General features: G+C 47.3%; 1 protein-coding gene across 1 annotated transcript in view; it reads right to left on the bottom strand.

Moving 5' to 3' along the window:
- SEZ6L (seizure related 6 homolog (mouse)-like) overlaps window positions 1-19,134 on the bottom strand; it is a 93,688-nt gene that overhangs the window by 70,524 nt on the left and 4,030 nt on the right. The window contains exons 2-5 of the mRNA XM_006890515.1: window positions 16,009-16,746; window positions 13,373-13,506; window positions 10,990-11,182; window positions 6,191-6,380 (exon numbers count right to left, since the gene is read on the bottom strand). Of these exons, the coding sequence (XP_006890577.1) occupies window positions 6,191-6,380; window positions 10,990-11,182; window positions 13,373-13,506; window positions 16,009-16,746 (1,255 nt within the window). The remainder of the gene's footprint in view (window positions 1-6,190; window positions 6,381-10,989; window positions 11,183-13,372; window positions 13,507-16,008; window positions 16,747-19,134) is intronic.

The following is a 19,134-nucleotide window of genomic DNA, read 5'->3' as shown; positions in this document are numbered from 1 at the left end:
AGAGGAGAGGGGAGAGAGGAGACAGGAGAGATGAGAGAGAGGAGAGAGGGGAGAGAGGAGAGAGGAGAGAGAGGAGAGAGAGGAGAGAGAGGAGAGGGAGGAGGGGGAGGAGGAGGAGAAGAAGAAGAGGAGGAGGAGAAAGAGAGAAAGAAAGAGAAAGAGAGAGGAGAGAGAGAGAAAGTGTTATATCCTCCCCACATCCTGCCTCTAGCCCTTGCTGTGAACCCTCCTCTGATTCATGGAGACTCTATGCCCAATGGAATAAAACTCTGCCTGGTCCTACACCTTCCTCTATGATCAACTGTGGTTTGGAAAACGGTAATCCATACAGGTTTCCTTGGCTGATTTTGGGAAACAGGTAATCATATTTTTTTCCCCTCCAGTCTTAACCTGGAAGCTCCACTGAAACGTGGTCACACAGCCTCCATTGGCAGATGGAGAGTAGTTGAGCATGAAGTGCCTTGAGTGGGAACTGAACCCCTGAGGGTTCATCACGAAGGGAGCCCTGGTGGAACTAAGCACTTGCTTGCCAAGCAAAGGGCCAGGAGTTTGAACGCACGAGCGCCTCCAAGTGTCCATAAAGGCTTTGGTGCAATTCTACTCTGTCCCACAAGTCAGAATTCAACTGGACAGCAGTGGAAGAGTTCTACCACCGAATCACCTCCTCCGTGGCTTTTGTTGTCTGACCACCCTTTATCTGGGTAGATTCAAAGTGTGTGCCTTTGAGATTGCACCACAGCTTCTTACCATTAGGCCACCAGAGCAGAGATGAGGAATTAGAATACATCTTTTTGGGGGAACTGAGTTCAATACATAACACTCAGTACTTATGCTGTTTGGTGCCGTTGAGTCCCCTGTGACTCATAGCTACCCTTCGAACAATCCATCTGAACCTTGCCCTGTCCTGTGCCATCACAATCTCTGCTAAGTGCAAACCTATTGTTTTGTTGGTTCCCCTCCCCCACCTCCAGGTTTTGTTTTTAACCTTCCAGGAGGTTCTTTTTATTTTATTTTACTTTCTTTTATTATTTGTGTGTGTGTGTGTGTGTGTGTGTGTGTGTGTGTGTGTGTGTGTGTGGTGTGTACCATCAAATCAGATCCGACAGGTACAGGAGGAGATTGTCCCTCCTTCCCCAGCACAGCATCTGGTGGATTCGAACCACAAGCCTCTGGGATTGCAGTGCAGATTCTTGCCACTAGGCTACCAGAGCGCCTTGCTCAAACTTGTTACAGCCAATGTTTCTATCCATCTGGTTAAGGTGAGTCCTTTGTTTCTCTGGCCTTTGCCAGCATGAAGTCTTTTCTCATAAACAAGAATCTTCTTGACAACATGCCTAAAATATGTGAGAAGTTTCAGCATCCTTGTCTCTACAGAGCACCCTGGTTGCACAGGGAAAACAGCAAGGGCTTTATGAATGTTTGCTGAGTAAAAACACTTGATTTTCTTCCCTTTTTGCTCCCCTGGAGTTAGGGTAATAATGTATGGCTTGTGCCAGGTACTCATCAAACTTGTGCTGAATGACTACATTAATTGAGGAGAAAGTGCAGCAGGAGAGGAGAGTGGGAAACCAGGCTCATTTCTTTCTGGACTTTTCTGCTATGACACACAGCAAACTGAATGCCCACGAAGACTACACTGCGTTCAAGACCACGGACAGAGAACCAGTTCTCTCCTCTCTCTCCAGACTACTCTTCTTTTCTTTTTGAAAATATCTTTTTTCCTCCTCTTGCTTTAATTTTTTTTCTTCCTCTCGCATTCCTTTTCTTTCTTCTTTCTTCTAGTCGAGATTGTTCTTCCAAATGAACCAGACCTAGGTCCACATCTTACCTGTGCCATCTATCGTTTTAGGTAAACTTATGTTAAGTTCCCTGAACCTCAAGTTGTATTGTTGTTAGTTGTCATGGAGATGACTCTGCTTGTGTCCACTGATGTCATTGAGGGTTCCCTTCATTTTCTCTGACTTTTAACTGTATACCCTCTGGATAGTCTTAAATACACTCACTGTACAATAGTGATTCTAATTCTACTTTCCTTATAGGACTGTGGTGAGAAATCAGTGGGGTGGTGCATGCAGAAGGCCTGGCACAGGATGTGGCACTGTCAAAATGCCTTAAATGCAGTGGGTATTATCACCCTGTGGCTCAAGAACTGAGGAAAAGGGGGACTCTTGCCTGGCTGGGGGCACCGGCCATCTGTCCTCCCAAGCGGCCACTCGTTTGGTGCTTCTCTGCTCTTGTTTTTGCTTTATTAAGCGGACTGACAGCTCTGTTTGGTTTCAATTTGCCGGCCATGACTTTCCATCTATCTTTCTTACCACAAAATGAGGCTTAATTCCTCTCTGATTTCACACACAGATAAAAATTAACATGATGAAAACATGGAGACCAATTGAACTATGAGATTTTTTTTCTTCTATGGTACCAGATGACCCTCTATGAGGTGGACTGATTCAGCGACTGGGGTAATCAGGATGGGTGTGTCAGAGGCAGTGCGACTGGCACAGGACAGAGCAGGATTTAGGGCTGTTGTACATAGGGTCGCTATGAGGCCCAAGTGACTCGATGGCACTTAACAACAACAAACAACTACATGGTACCAGAGGGAAAAATAAAAGTAAACTCTGAAAAGCCTTGGGGAAATGTAGTCCAACAAGTAAATCTCAGGGTTCATCATCAGTTCTCATTTGCATATTGGATTCCTCTTCTTCATAAATGAAGTTTGATATCACAACTGGGCATATAGTAGGAATTCACTTTTCTTTTCTAGAAGGATTCTGATTTAGTTAGCAGGCTGCCACCAACAATTCTTATCTGGTGACCATGGGCAACTGACTCCATCTCAGTTTATTCCTCTGTAAAATGGACATAAACGATCTCTATACAATCTCCTCCCATGCAATTAACTGCCTCTGAAAACCCACCAGAGGGTTAGTTACGATGGTACACAACAACAACAACAACAACAACAACAACAACATCAACAAAAGCAGCAACAGCATGGTGCTTAGCACATATTGAGTTAAATATGATAGCAGTTTCACCCAAAGCACAAGCAACAACAACAACAATAAAAAAGCAAATTGTGCTTAACAAAAAGGAAAAACCTTTATGCCTAAAAGAGTACTATAAAAAAGAAAACATCCACCTCCCCAAAATCCCAAAGAATAAGACAGAAAGAAAACTAAAATAGAACACAAAACAGGAGAAAATAAGGGCTTGTTGTTGTTACGTGCTGTTGAGTCACTTGCGACTCATAGCGACCCTATGTACAACAGCCCTAAACTCTGTTCTGTCCTCTGCCAATCTCATTGTCTCTGACACACTCATCCTGATTACCCCAGTCACTGAATCAATCCACCTCATAGAGGGCCTTCCCCTCCTGCGCCTGCCCTCCAACCTCCCAAGCATGATGTCCCTCTCCAAGGACCTGTCCCTCCTTACAACATGATCAAAGTATGCCAGATGAAGCCTCAGAATCCTTGCCTCCAAGAAGCCACCCAGTTTAACCCTTTCCAGGATGAATCTGTTTGTTTTCCTAGCAGTCCATGGTACCCTCAATACTCTTCTCCAACACCAAAGCTCAAAGGCATCAATTCTCCTTCTATCCTCCTTAGTCATTGTCCAACTCTCTGACGCATAACAAGTGACTGCAAAGACCATGGCCTGTATCAGGCACACTTTAGTCTCCAGAGAGACACCACTGTTCTTCAGTACTTTGGAGAGCTCCCTAACAGCAGACTTTCCTATTGCAATGCATCTTTTAATTTCCTGGCTGCTGGTGCCAAGAATGTTGATTGTGGAGCCAAGCAAACTAAAACTGTAAGGGCTTAGTATCCTTAATATGTAAAGAGCACTCACAACTCAACATGAAGACAATGCAATTAAAAAATGGACAGAGGACTTGAATAGGTATTTCTTTGAAGATGATATACAGATGGCAAACAAAGACATACAAAGATGCTTAGCACCAGCAGTCACTAAGCATTAACCCAAGGAGATATCACTTCTATGGTTAAAAACAGAAATTAAGTGTTGAGGAAGATATGGAAGCACTACTATCCTGTTACAATGCTGGAGGCCTGTATAATGATGCAACTACTACAGAAAACAGTTTGGTAATTCCTCAATAATTTGCCATATTGTTAAGTGCGACTGAGTCAATTCTGACTCATGGCAACTCTCTGCACAACAGAAATAAAGACTGCCTCCTCGTGTGTCATCATTTTAATTGCTGCTGTTTGAGCCCATTGTTGCAGTCACCGTGCCAATCCATTTCACTGCAGATCTTTCCTTTACCCTCTTTTCTCCAGGGACTAGCCCCTCTTCATAGCATGTCCAAAGTACCTGAGATGAAGTCTTGACGTCTTTGATTTTAAAGAGTAATTCTGGCTTTATTTCCCCCAAGACGTATTTCCTTGTCCTTCTGGCAGTCCAGGGTATGCTCAGTATCCTTTGCTAGCACTGTAATTCAAAGCTACCAATTCTGCGTTAGGTTTTCTTATTCCTTGTCCAGATTTCACACACACAGGAAGCCACTGAAAGTACTGTGGCTTGAGTCAGGCATGCCCTTGTACTCAGATCCACGTCTTTGCCTTTGAACACTTTATAAAGTGTCTTTTACAGCAGGCGAGTTACTCTAGGACCCAACAATTCCACTCCTAGGCATATACCAAAAATAACTGAAAACAGATGTTCGAATAAAAACTTGTGCACAAATTTCCATAGCGGCGCCAATTTCTCGATAATCAAAAGGCGAAAACAAGCGCAAATGCCCATCAACTGATGAATGGAGCAATAAAAGGTTGTACAGTCACACAATGGCTGTTTAGTCACTGCTGCGGAGCTGAAACCAATTTATGGATGACCTTCTAGAAGGATTCTGGAGGCAGAAAAATTACTGGAGAGGACACTCGCGGAGTTGCTGGTGGATGTGAAATACCACAGAGCCATGGCTTTTCGGCTAGTAGTGAGTGTCTCCCTGGACCACACAACTAGGGCTTTGCTGTTGTTGTTGCGTACTGGAGAGTCAGAACCACCCCACTGCTGACCTTCCAGAGGGTTTTCTGAGGCAGTTAATTGCATGGGAGGAGACGACCCATCCTTCTCCCACGGAGCAGCTGGTGACCTTGAACTGCCTGCCTTTGAGATTGCAGCGCAGCTCCTTTTCCACTCAACCACAGAAGAAATAAAGGTCCGATACAGACTTCAAGAGAGATAAAGCTTGAGAACATTATACCGAATGAAGAGCTACAGACACAAAAAGCCACATTCTACGATTCTATGCATACTGAATATTCAGAAGAAGCAAATACACAGGCAGAAGGCATGTTCATGGCTGGCAGGGGCTAGGAGGGTGGGAGAAAGGACACATGGCTGCTTCATGGACGCGAGAGTCTTCTTTTGGGGTGATGAGAATGTTCTAGAACAAGATAGGGATGGTGACTGTACAATGCTGTGGTTGGATTAAATGCCATTAATGGAGAAATCACAGAGGAGTATTAGCCAAATTACTGAGGGGTAATGACGTCAGTTTGAGGACTAAAGTATGCCTGATTCAGGTGATGGTCTTTTTAGTCACTGGCTATGCATCAGAGAGCTGAACAATGAATAAGGATGACAGAATAAGTGATGATTTTGAGTTGCTGGGGTTGGAGAAGAGCGCTGAAGGTCCCATGGACTGCTAAAAGAACAAACACCTATGTCTTGGAGACGGTGCAGCCAGAGTGTTCCTGGGAGGCAGTGACGATGAAGGTTCATCTCACATACTTAGGGCATGTTGCTAGGAGAGGCTATTCCTTAGACAGGGACATCATGTTTGGATAGGAAGGTGGAGAGGGAGTGAAAGAGAGGAGGACCCTCAACCAGGTGGACTGACACAGCACTTACTGTGGCAAATGGGCTTGAGTGTGTCAGAGATTCTGAGGTTGGCATGGGATAGGACAGGGTTCAGATCTGTTGTTCATACAGTCTCTGAGTCATCCTCAATTAGACGGCAGCTAACAAAAACAACAACAACAACAAATGGAAAAGTTTCATGTTATGCATATTTGTATTGCAATAAAAAGAAAAAAAACTGAGAATGATGGCTGTCACTCACACAGTGGAGGAATCCTTTCCCCAGGACACAGTCTATCTTGACAGCCTCTAGTGTTTGGCGCCCCTCAGTTTGCCCATCGGGTGGAACTCGCACATACCTGAGCAGATGGGTTCCGGGTTGCTCCAGTGGGGCTTGGAGGCGTTGATGCATGTCAGCGTCTTAGCACCCTGGAGCTCATAGCCCAGGTGGCAGTGGAAGTGGGCCACCCCACCTGAGTGCAAGTCCATCACAGTGACATCCCCAAAGTCGGGCCGGCGGGGGAAGTTGCAACTCAGCATGAAGGCTGGAAGAGAGCAAAGCAGGCTCAGTCATCTCTCTGTGGGGAACCAAGAATGTGACCGACATTCTGGAGATGATCTGTACCCAAGAGCAGAGCTGAGGCTCCAGGAGGAAGCTGGAATGGCACAAGGTATTTTTGGGCCTTTCACCGATCAGATGGTACTGAAAGCTCTCATCAGCACTTTTCTTTAGGCTATCAAATTCTCTCTTTGGGCTTAACCAGGGGTTTCTGATTTGAGGGTGAAAAATGAGACTTCTGTACCATGTTTAAAGGAGTGGTAACAAAGAGTTTTTGCCTTCAGTTCTAGCCTAAAGATTGACAGTTTGAATCCACTCAGTGGTACTTCGGAAGAAAGGCTTGATGGACGATGTGCTTCTGTAAAGATTACAGTCATGAAAACCGATATGGAGCAGTTCTAATCTGTCACACAGAGGTTTGCTATGAACTGGAATGGACTCACCAATGAGGGGTTTGGTTTCGATGTACACATCTTGTTTGAAGCTCTCTTCAAGGGGGCAGAGAACGGTCTGTCCCCAGGTATGACCCACCTGTGTACACATCTGCTACAAACACAACTTTGATCAGTTAAAATAATGACCTCTTCCAGTAATGCCAGAGGCTGTCAAAGCGAGAACAAATATCCGGGGACAAGTTGTGGGCTTGGACTTTGGAAGGAGAACGATATGAGTTAGTCTCCTTGCTCTATCACTTAGAAACCAACTCTGTTTCTTATTGCCTTTTAAACAGAAAATGCCACAAGGGGATAGCTTTCACAAAATGAAATGTATTCTTTCAAAGTTAATTATTTCAGAGAGCTCTGGTGGCCTAGTGGCAAGAAGCTGCACTGCATTCCCAGAGGTGCGTGGTTCGAATCCACCAGATGTTCTGCTGGAGAAGGAGGGGCAATCTCCTCCTGTACCAGTCAGATTCAGTTTAACTGTACACACACACACACACACACCACACACACAGAGAAAAATCTGTTGTTTCTTTTTTGAAATGTTTTTCAACTCATTACCACATGCAATTTTATGAAACAACTCATGTAATCAATATAAATTACTAGCACATAGTTTGTTGTGTCTCTTGTTACATGTTGTTTTCTAGTTTGGAAAACACAGCCTACATAAAACAAACAAACAGCCTTGTTGCCATTAAGTTGGAACCGACTCATAGCTGACCATCGAGCAGGTTTTCAGAGACTATAAACAATTATTAGCATTGCCCACCTTTCTTCCTCTGAGCAACTGGTGGATTCCAACAGCCTGTCTTTGGAATGGCAGCATCATTTCTTGCCAGTAGGCCACCAGAGCTCCTCTATGTACAGTTCAGGTGGACAGAAGTCCAAATTGAGTGCTGGATGTAGGGAAGGCTTTCTCTCCTTGCTGGTTCTGGAGGAAGGTCCTTGTCTCCTTTCATCTGGGGGCTCAATTTCTTGGAGACTTGCACTGTCTTGGCATGAATCATCTTTTGAGTCTAAGAGGTTCTCAGCACAGGGACCCTGGGTTGAAAGAACTTGATTTTCTCTCAGTTCTTCTTTCTTGGTTGTATATTGAGTTACCTCTCTCTGCGCTTGCTTTTCTCTCTTTCCACTTCATGCACGCTACATGTTGGGGAAACACCTCTTAACATTGGGCTGTGTAAGGATGCCACATGCCCCCCTAATCCTCTCTCCATTGATTAGTTGACTATATCAGCTAAATCATATCATTATGACATAATCTTATAAGAGCTTGAACAATATCATTACATAACTGTCAAGCCCCTCAAAGTCATGTTCCAAAAAAAAAAAAGATATTTTTAGGGACAGGGAAAAATCAATCCCCGACACTCTGTAACCTTTAAAAATGGCCATGAACTCCACTTGATTAGAGGTAACACTGAGAAAGTGTCCTTAAATGGATGTCTTGTATAAAGGTGAGGAAAGGGTGCATGTGGATTTCTGTGCTGCTCCATTTTTCAGAAGCAGCTCTTCAATCCATCTTAGCAGTAGCCCTAGCTTATCATCCGACCTCCCCTGCAACATCAAATCGTGAGTAACATTTGCCACGGCGTGGTCTCTGCCTTACGACATCTCCCTGTGTGTCAGAGTTGAAGAACTATGCTCCACAGGGTTTTCAAGGGCTGGTTTTTCAGAAGTGGATTGCCAAGCCTTTCTTCCTAGGCTCCTCTGTGTGCATCTGAAGGGCTAACCATTCATTCAATGGATAAATGAGTTTATGAACCTACTGCACCACCTACAAGGTCCCACAACAGGAAGTATCAGCATTCCCAGGGCAACTGTTAGGAATGAACCCTATGGCTCAACATTCTTGATTGTTTGTTTTTTCATTCTCAATGAACAAAGATGACAAATATTAAAGAGGCTTTGATGAGATGGGCACTCTCCTATCTATCTGCTTCATAAAGAAATGCTAAAAATGAGTTGTTTTTATCCAAATGTCTATCAAGTAAAAAAAATGACAAAAATACCCTATAGTATATTCACACAAAAATGATTAAGAAATTACAAAAAAAGATCAAGAACTTGTGAAATAGTGTATGACATGGATGAATCTACAACAAATTATGCTGAGTGGAATAAACCAATCATAGCAAGACCATTATGGTGTATTCACACAATGGAATACTATACAGCACGCAGGAGCAATAACTTTGTAAATTATTACCTAACTTGGGAGGGACTGGAGAGCATTATGCTGAGTGAACTAACTCAATCTCACACGGATAAATATTGTATAAGGCCATTATTATAGAAGGAGTATAAGGATCCAGGAGGGGTGGGAGAGGCTGGAAGCAGAGGGATGTGGAGGTACAGGGGGAAGAGGGGATTAATCATTGGGTTGTACAATTTGATGGGGGGGTTGAGGGAAATTGAAAGAATTTGTTCCAATTTGTATTAGAATTTTGTGAACAAACTAGTGAAAAAAAAAAGAAGCTAAGGAAAGGTTTACACACAGAATTATTTCTGGAGGCAAAACAGGGATTGGAAAGGAGAAAGAAGAAAGTAAAAATTATTAAGTAGCTAAGTTGTTGAAGAGAAAAGCTATATACAAGGAAACTAACTAACTAACTAACTAATGATGTCAAGTCAGGACAGACTCATCGTTGACCCTCCAGTTGGTATTTAGAAGCTGTAAATTGCACGGGAGGAGACTGCCCATCTTTCTCCCTCAGAGTAGCTGGTAGATTTGAACTGCCTGCCTTTGGGATGGCAATGCAACTCCCTCCCCATTCGGCCATCAGAGCTCCCCAGGGGTTGATTATACATTATAACTGATTAATTATATTAATCAAAGGCAATTAGTGTTATACAATAAAATGTCTATGAATGAATGTATATTTAAAAACTTCAGTGTGGTCTGTAAACTTTCATGCAAATAAAAAGATTCCCCCCCCCCCCAAAATAGTCTGGCCAGGGGAAGCCTCTCATCTCCAGATGTTAATGACACTGGATGATTTCCGTTCAGCTATTCTGGTAGAAGCAAGGACCCGATGGAAGCCCCTGGGGAGGGAAATGATACCTGAGAAACTGGGAACATCTCAGGAAGTGGAGAATGGGAGGATGGAGGAGAGGGGGAAAGAAAGGAGGGAGGCAGAGAATTAGATGGGAAGAAAAAGAAGGAAGAACAGATGGAGGGTGGATGAAGAGAAGAGGGATACAAGAAAAGAGGCAATAAAGAAAGGCAGGAAAAGGAGAGAGCAGAAATCATAAGGGAGTGGACTTGGAGAAAGTGAGCAAGCAGAGAGATAGAGAAAGGGGAGAGAGAAGGAGGGATGGAAGGAAGGAGGGAGGGGGGGAGAGAGAAGGAGAGAGAGTGAGAGGGAGAGAGAGAAAGGGGGGGAAGAGAGAGACAGAGAGAGAGAGGTAGAGGGAGAGAGGGAGAGGGGGAGAGGGGGAGAGTGAGACAGAGAGAGGGAGAGGGGGAGAGAGGGAGGGGGGAGAGAGATTTCAGAGGATGGAAGAGAGCTGGTGGAAGCTCAGGGGTTCCATGTTCAATACTCACGGGGTAAATGAAAGAGGAAGACTTCAACAACGAGGATGGCTCAGGATGGGGCAGGGTTTAGAACGTGTGTATTCATATTAGGCACGCCTCGAGCTGAGCTAGACTCTATGGGCAACGTGAACAGTTGGCCTATTTCCCCCAACTTCTCACAGAACTGCAGCGACCCCTTCAGTCCTGGGGGTGAAAGCAAATCACGAGGCCCTTGGAAGGAGCAGCCCTGACTTTGCCGTCAGAAGAAATCGCAGACGTCTTCTGATCCTAACAGAATGGTAACATTCTTATGACGGATTCTTTGTGCTTCTTGGCACTCGGAGATGACAGTAACTCACAGAGAGTCCCCACTCAATATTATTATTTAATGTGTTAGCGAAGGGGCAGATAGATGACTGCATCAAAGATTAAAACTGTATTTTGACAACTGTAATCAAATACAAACGCCTCTCCTTTTAATTGTACGTACTGGTATTTCACGCTTTCAAAAACATTATTTCATCAAAGGGCCTGTGGGGTTTTTTGAGCAGATGAGTCCATGGGATGGAGAGTTTGGGAACCCCTGGCTCCCGGGGGGAAACCGAGGCACATGTTGCTTCCCAAGGAGCGCCTACCCTGGTAGTGCAGCTGGAAGGTGCCAAGGCCGTCCTCCTGGAAGGTCCGGAAGTAGATGGAGATGGTGTTGGTGGGGCTGCGGATCACCTGGCCCTCCACCAGGAGCGTGTGGTTGGCAAGGACGGTCAGGGAGGGGCCATCCACCCCCCTGATGGACAGCAGCTCCCCCTCAGACAGATTGACGCTCTTCACCTGGGCACAAAGACGGGCAGACGGAGTCATGTTAGAGATAGGACCCCCAGGCCCTGCGGCTGTTAATGTGACATCCCCATCAGCTCAGGTGCTATGGTGAGGCATCCCCAAAGGAGCCCCATCACCGCCAAGGCATCTCCCCAAGTGGCCTAGGTGCTGCCGTGGGACACCCTTCAACTGGCCCAGACATTGTGCCCTCAGACTGGCCCGACAATGCTGCATGGCACCCGTCCCTCGCTCCCACCAGCCCAGACGTTGCTGGGTGATATCAACCCACCAGCCGGGAATTGGGACCTATTTGCCCCAGTGCAGCTCTGTTTGCATGTGGGCACTTGACTCTCTCAGGGCTAGGAAGGAACACAATGAGACCGAGCTGGGGCAGAGGGCTTACAGGGGCCTGTGACCTGTGGGCGCCCGGGCTGGGCCCCAGCGGGGATGTGTTACTGGTTCAGGAAGCTGTGGAATCAGATACACTCCAGGCTCCTCCTGGCTTATCCCAAGCCCAGGAGCGCTCTTCAAGCACCTGAGCTGTACCGGACTCTACGGCACATTACAACAACAAGGTGCCACCCTGCGTTGAACTCTGGGCTGCAGAGGGGCTGAGCTTTGTCCTTCCAGCACCTTCCAGTATTCATCCTCAAGTCTGGGCCCTAGAAGGTCACACGGCTTGACCTCAAACGCTTCCACTGCTTCTCCTGGCCCATCAGAAAAGGGGCAGAATCTCACCTCCAGGCCTTGGCCAGAGGGGCTCAGAGGGGCACCATCCACTTCCCCCTCACTTCCCTACTTTTCGACAGTAAGTAGAATGACTTCCCACACCCCCTAGGTATGTTTCCTTGGTTCAGAGGTGAAAAAATTTCTAAAAACAAGGGGGTCGGAGATATACACTTTCTACTGCAATGTGCACAAAAATTTACAGAGGAAATTGGCTTTCCAGTCTGCTAAGAACATAATTCTGTAGAATCTGTATCTTTGATAATATAAAATTATGATAATAGCAAACAGACTACAAAAAGTATATTCAAAACATTTTGAAAAATGTAAACCAACTTTTAAACTAAGATGGAAACTCTATTCAGCATTATAAAAAATAAAAATTTTTAAAAAATGAAAAAAAAAATAAAGGGGTCGGATAAGGGGGGGAACCAGGGTGACCAGCTGACCACCATGGAGGGACGTGTACCTCTGGCTCTGTCTCCCTTGCTCCGCTTTGGGAGAGGCCCCCTCTGCCTCTGGACAAATCCTTTGCCTGCCTGGTTATCATCGCTCCCCCCAAGACTAAAGCAGACACATTATTATCCCATCCCGTTTACGAGGAGAGCGAGCTCAGACAGGTGAAGAAGCCCCGTGCCTCAAGTTCAAGCAGCTTTTTACCAGGAAGGTCAAGGACTTAAAACCTGACGTCTGATTCTGGAGCCACGGCCTCTCAGCTCAAAGACACGTGGGTGCTATTTTCAAGTTCACGGGCGACAAGTAAAACTGAGGGGGTGTGGTATCCCTGAGTGTGTGTGCACTTGTATGTCTGGATGCTTGTGTCTTTGTGAGTGTGTGTGCCTGTGGCTCTGTGAATACACACCTGTGCTCCTAGGTGTGTGTACACATGTGTGCATCTGTGACTGTGCATTCCTGTGGGTCTGTAACTGTGTGTATCTGTGTGGGACTGTGTGTGGCTCTGTGTGCCTGTTTACCTGCCTGTCTGGGTATCTATGCATGTCTACACATGTGTCTACAGATGTTTCTGCATGCATCTATGAACGTGTGTGCAGTGCTTCTGTGTGCGTGCACCTGGGGGCCCATGTGTCTACCTGTGTGTATGTGCACGTATCTCGGAGTGTGTGTGTGTGTGTGTGTGTGTGTGTGTGTGTCTATACGCCTGGGTGTGTCTGTATACATGTATCTGTTTGTATGCACTGTGTACCTCTGTGAGTTGGAATGTGTGTGCCTGTTTATACCTCTGTCTGTGTTTGTAATGTCTACGGATGTGCGGTGTCTGTATACACACACAGGCTGACAGGCAGAGTCTCTGGGGACGATCTTTTGGGTGTCACGTCTCACCCCTCATCAGCACACCCCTTCCTTGTGCTCCACGCTATTCCAGGCAGAGAGCAGGAGAGAGCGTGTGAGTGAGCGTTAGGACGGAACAGGCAGCCTGACTTGGACAGAGGTTCCGGGACTGCGTGTGGGGGTTACCTGGAGCTCCACCCCGTAACCCGTGTAGACGGTCACGTTGTACGTGCACTCCAGGAAGTTGTTCAAGGGTAGCAGCGGGTAGTCGCTGGAGTCGATGTAACCCTCGGGGTCCGAGAAGCTCACACTGCAGAGAGCTGGGGGAGGCACTTTCGTTAGGAGATTAAGCACAGCTCCCGGTCAGCACCTAGAGGTCAGGGGCTGGACTCCAGGCCCCTGTGCTCCCTTGTCCCCTCCCACTGCTGTACCCCCTCCTGCCCTCTGGAGGCAACACAAGCCAGTTGCTGACACAAATGACCACTTCCTACATACATGCTTGGAGGTGTCACGGTGACCGTCAAGGGGGATGAGCCCCCACTCACCCCCAGACGAAGTTATCAGGGATGTCTAAACAAAAGCTCAAAGGGACCTGGGGCACATTCTGTGATGTCTGGTTGCTAACTGAAAGGCTGGCAGTTCAAATCCACCCAGAGTCTTTGTAAGCTAAAGACCTGGCCCCTTGCTTCTGCAAAAATAAAGGCAGAGAATACTTTGAGGTTGCTCAACGCTGTCTCTGTGGGTCAGGATCAACCAGACAGCACCTAACAACAACTAAAGCTCAGAGAGGGGCAGTGATGGGACCACACACACACACAGCAAACAGGCTGAGAGTCAGGGCTCAAAAGTAGAGCTCATCTGTGATGATCAATCCAATGATTGTATTTGTCTCAAGTCCTTGTACACTGATATCAGTCTACTGACCCTGGTGCACGGAAAAGCCCTATCTAAGGAAGCACAGAAAGCAATAAAAATACTTTGCTAAAAATTCTACTTCTAAGAGGAAATAAGTTTCCATCCTGCTCTTTACCCATGTCATCCTGGCCTCTGTTGATTCATCTTTCAAACAAGGCTATTAATTCAGAGCTCACAGGGTCACGCTCTCAGTCTTTGATCAAAAGATGGCATGATGGGTTGATTTGTGTCTCTCCCCAGCTCCCAAGTCATGCTCAGGTCCTGTACCTGTGTTGTTGTTATTGTTTTTTGGTGCAGTCAACTCGAGTATGACTCATAGCAACCCTGTGACCAGCCTGCCCTATCCTGGGTTAACCGCACCACCTCTAAGACTTAACTGAAGCCACGACGTCAATCCATCTCCTTGGGGATCTTCTGCTCCTCTGTTGACCCTCCTTTCCAAGCATGTTATCCTTTTCCAACAAGCAGCTTCAGCTAGCTACACGTGAGAAGGACCTTCTTCAGAAACAGCATATTTATAGATGTAATTCATTAACAACAGAGCGGGCTCAAACAGGACATGCCTGTTCATCAGAAGACGGAAGTCCAGTGGTATATTACCTTTTAACTGGGCTGCGAAGTGAACGAGCAGAAGTTAAAGTCCATTAGTGGCTCCAGGGGAGAAAGATGGGTTTTCTCCTCTAATAAAAACTCATAGCCTTGAAAACCTGGTGAAGGGTTGGGACGCATCAGAATGGACTCCAATGGCAGCGGGCTTAGAGATGCAGGCACGCAGGAAAAGGGCCATGCAAAGGAAGAGGCAGAGGCCGAAGTGATCCAACTCTGAGCCAAGGGTGACGGCAACTATCAGAAGCTAGTGCCAAACTGTGAAAGAGCAAGGATGTCATTTTGAAGACTAAGGTGCACCTGGCTTAGCTATAATCTTTTCCATTACTTTCTATGCTTCTGAAAGTGGGGCAATGAACAAGGATGACAGAAGAATTAAAGCCTCCAAATTTTGGCGCTGTTGGAGTACTGAACATTCCTAAAAGAACAAATAAATGTGTTTTGGAGAAAGTGCAATGAGGGTGCTCCTTCGAGGTAAGGATGGTGAAATTTCATTTACTATTTTGAGCATGTTGTCAGCTCTTGTATTAAGAGACATGTTGCTTAGAAAGATGGAAGGTCAGAGAAAGAAAGGAGGACCTTTAAGAAGAGGGATTGACGCAGCGAAGGGAAGGAAACAACGGGCTCAAGCATGTCAGCGATGATGAGGTTGGCGCCGGATACAGCAAGGTTCAGGTGGCTGTGAGTCATTCTTGACCTGATGGCACCTGACAACAACCACAACAGGAGATGCCAGGATGAGGCCAGTCAACTGCCTGAGACAACAGCTCAGGCCTGCCTGCTGGCACCAAGGACGTCCTTCTGCAGTTACCTGGACATCTGGCCCCTAGATCTCGGAGCTAATACTTTTACCCGTCTCGGAAGACCGGACGTGTTTCACAGCAGAACCATTCTCCACAGAGTTTCGTTTGACCCCTGTGAGTCAGAACGGACCAGGCAGCTTTTTTCCAGCTTTAACTGGATCAGGGTTGGAAGGTCTGTGGGGAGTCTGATTACTAGCCTAAAGCTTGGTGGTCTGAATCCACCAGGAGGCACAGAGGAAGAGAGGCCTGGCAATCTGTTTCCATGGGGATGACAGACAGGGAATCACTGCCCTTTCACACACAGGTGGTCATGCATCAGTGTGGACTTGAAGGCAGTGCGTGTGGTGTTGTTAAGGGCAGCGCTGGGGAGCTCATGTGGGTGGCAGCTGAAGGCAGAGATTGGACCTTTCAGGAGCCCTGTCCCAGACCCCCAGGGAGGCCCTGCCCACAGACGGCAGATGAGGCTGAGGTATGGGGGTGAGAGTAGGAGACCCCCACCTGGGGCTTGCTCGGTGGTGATGACCGTGGTGGTGACGATGGTGGACGTGGTCGTCTCCTGGCTCTCCTCAGACGCTGATCCGGTCAGCTCGTTGTCACCTCCTCTGTCCATCAGGGTTATGGGGCTGACCTCCTCCGAAGTAGCCTCATGAGCCTCTTCTGGCCCCGAGCTCCCCGGCTCCGGCTTTTGGGGGAGCGTGTGGGGCACGTAGGGTTGTGAGGTGAATGGGGAGATCTGCAGGGGGGCAGGCGTGGTAGGGACAGCGCCCTCCTCCTGGTCCGCCCAGAGGGGCCCCTCGGGAGAAGGCCGGCCAGCTTCTGAGGAGGGGAACAGGTCTGGGTCCTCCGGGGTGTGGGGATTCTCTGTGGAGGTGGCGTCACCTGGCTCCACAGGAGATGGCTGGGACCCCGGCTTCTGGAGGGCTGCGGTGGGGGTAGTCTTCGGCCTCAGCTGCTTCCTGGCGGAGTTCACCTGCTTGGGGGACAACGGCTTCCTCCTGGGGGTCAAGGTATGCTGGGTGCCTGGCTGCTCCGGGGGCAGTGTGGACGGCGCCCAGGTGTCCGGATGCGCAGATAGCACTGTCCCTGCTGGCTCCAGGTCCGGCAGCTCCTCCCCAGACTGGGCTGGATTTGAGGGGGCCGTGGTCACACTGGCTTCTAGGTTCTCTTTGCTTGTTAGGGCTCCGGAGGGCAGAGGGTCAGTACCTGAAGGACCGGCGTCTCCATCAGGGTGAGCATCTGAATAAGAGGAGGAAAGAGACACGTCAGCTTGGAGCACAGGTTTTTAAGACTCCTACGATGTTTCCCTAGGAGCTCTGGTGGCCTAGTGGCAAGAAGCTGTGCTGCAATCCCAAAGGCAAGCGGTTCAAGGCCATCAGCTGCATAAGAAGGACAGCCAATCTCCTCTCTGGTAATTTACTACCTTGGAAAACCCGCCAGAAGGTCAGCTATGAGTTGGTCCCAACTCCACAGCATAGAACAACACAGCTGCTCTGGTGGCCTAGTGGTAAGAAGCTGCACTGCAATCCCAAAGGCACACAGTTCAAATTCACCAGGCCCTCTACGGGAGCAGGATGAACAATCTCCTCCTGAATGATTAACTGTGTCTGAAAACCCACTGGAGGGTCAGCTATGGGTCGGTTCTGACTCAATGGCATACAACAACAGTAACAAAGGTGCTTCCCTGGGTGAGGGGGGCCCAAGACTGCCCCTAAATCATTTCCCCCCCTTTCCTCCTTCAGTTTTTCCTTCATTCCCCTTGCCCTCCTCGAACCTCCGTTCCCCTTCCACTCATTCTCTGCCTCTCCCTTCTCTCCTCCCTCCCTCCTCTCTTTTTCTTCTGTTTTCCCTCTTCATTCCTTTACCTCCCTTTATTTCTCCTTCTCTTATCCCAGAAACCTGGTGCTCACCATGCTGACCTGGGCTACCCAGCATTGCTGCTGCCTCTAGGTACCAACAAGGAAGTGGACAGTGACTTTCAGTGACCCTACGAACAACAGATGAGAACCTGTGTTGCCCCAGCCTTCAGCATCTCATGATCCCCATCATGTACAAGCCCTCTGTTTCGGTCACTGCATCGATCCATCTCACTGAGGGTCTTCCTCTCTTCCTCTGACCCTCCACCTTTCCCACCATGATGCCTCGTTCCAAGGCCTGAGCCCTTCTTGACAACAGGCACAAAGCAGGTGAGATGAAGTTTCATCATCCTTGCCTCGAAGGAGTGTGCGGCTTGCATCTCGTCCAAGACAGACTTGTCTTATATTAAGTCTCATGGTCGACAGTCACAGGCTGGGCGGATAATATTTCTAGATTCACATTAGTATGTGCTGTAAATACATGTATGCATATAACACAGCACACAGGGAGAATGCTAGGTAAGCATCTTCATTGGAATAAAATACCCTTTAGAGAATGAGGTGCTGGTTCTGAGGTCTTGGGGGACATCAAGGTTGATTGATGCAACACGGTTCACAAAGATAATGTTCTGCATCCTACTTTGGGGAGTTGTTCTGTGCCATCGAGTCACTTGCAACTCAGTGACCCTATGTACCAGTCCTAAACCCTGCTTGATCCTGTGCCAATCTTATTCACCTACCGCCATTACCCTAGTCACTGAGTCAATTTAACTCATCGAGGGTCTTCCTCTCTTATGCTGTCTCTCCACTCTCCCCAGCATGATGCCCCTTTCCAAGAACTGGTCCCTCCTTGCAACATGTAAAAAGTATGTCAGATGAAGTTCCAGTGTCCAAAGAGCTGCCTGGTTTAACCCTCTCCAGGGTTAAACCTGTTTTCTTAGCAGTCCATGGTATATTCAATACACCTCTCCAACACCACAGCTCAAAGGCATCAATTCCCCTTCTATTACCCCTAGTCATTGCCCAGCTCTCTGATGCATAGCAAGTAACTGTGAAGACTATGGCCCGGATCAGTTGTGACTGGGATATTGAAAGCCTGTGTGAGTAGCCATATAAGGCACAACTATTGTACGCGCATGCTCTCTATCTCTCTCTCTCCCTCCCAATGAGGAGGGAAGACAAACAAAGGCACACTGAAACAAACTGTCCAACGTACTAATGGATCACTCCAAGCTCAACTGTCACAGCCTTGAGACCAGCAGAACTAGATGGTGCCCAGCGATTACCTCTCACCATTGTAAAGGGGTCTCAGTGGGAGATGCTGGATAGAGTTGGGGTGGGACAAGACTCAAAGGTCAGGCTTATTGCACTGATAGAGACCAGTGGAATTCCCAAGACCACAGTTCTTTGTTATCCTTCCAAACTGTGACAAAATTCACCCCCAGGGCTCAACTTTCAGGCAAACAATACACAGGCCTCTAAAGTGACCAGTAACATCCCATAGACATTTATTCTTCAGAATAATCAACCACAGATGGTCAAAAGAGCAGCATTTGCCCAAAGATAAAGTCCAGAGAACAGGAAGAGCCGGAAGAGGATTAATGAAAACGAACATTTCAGGGAGGAAGTGGGGAAAATGCAATTACATTTTGGGTATTGTCATTAGTGTTAGGCTATAGTCTTTACAATTACGTCTTATGCATTGGAGAGTTGGACAGTGGATAGGAATGATACAAAGAGAATTTATGCCTTTGAGCTGTGGTGCTGGAGA

This window comes from Elephantulus edwardii, unplaced genomic scaffold (assembly GCF_000299155.1).
Source record: "Elephantulus edwardii isolate Elephantulus edwardi_28Jun2011 unplaced genomic scaffold, EleEdw1.0 scaffold00089, whole genome shotgun sequence".
In the NCBI taxonomy this organism is placed as follows: domain Eukaryota; kingdom Metazoa; phylum Chordata; class Mammalia; order Macroscelidea; family Macroscelididae; genus Elephantulus; species Elephantulus edwardii.
The sequence above is the reverse complement of the archived record's forward strand: the minus strand, read 5'-3'. Positions and strand labels throughout refer to the sequence as shown.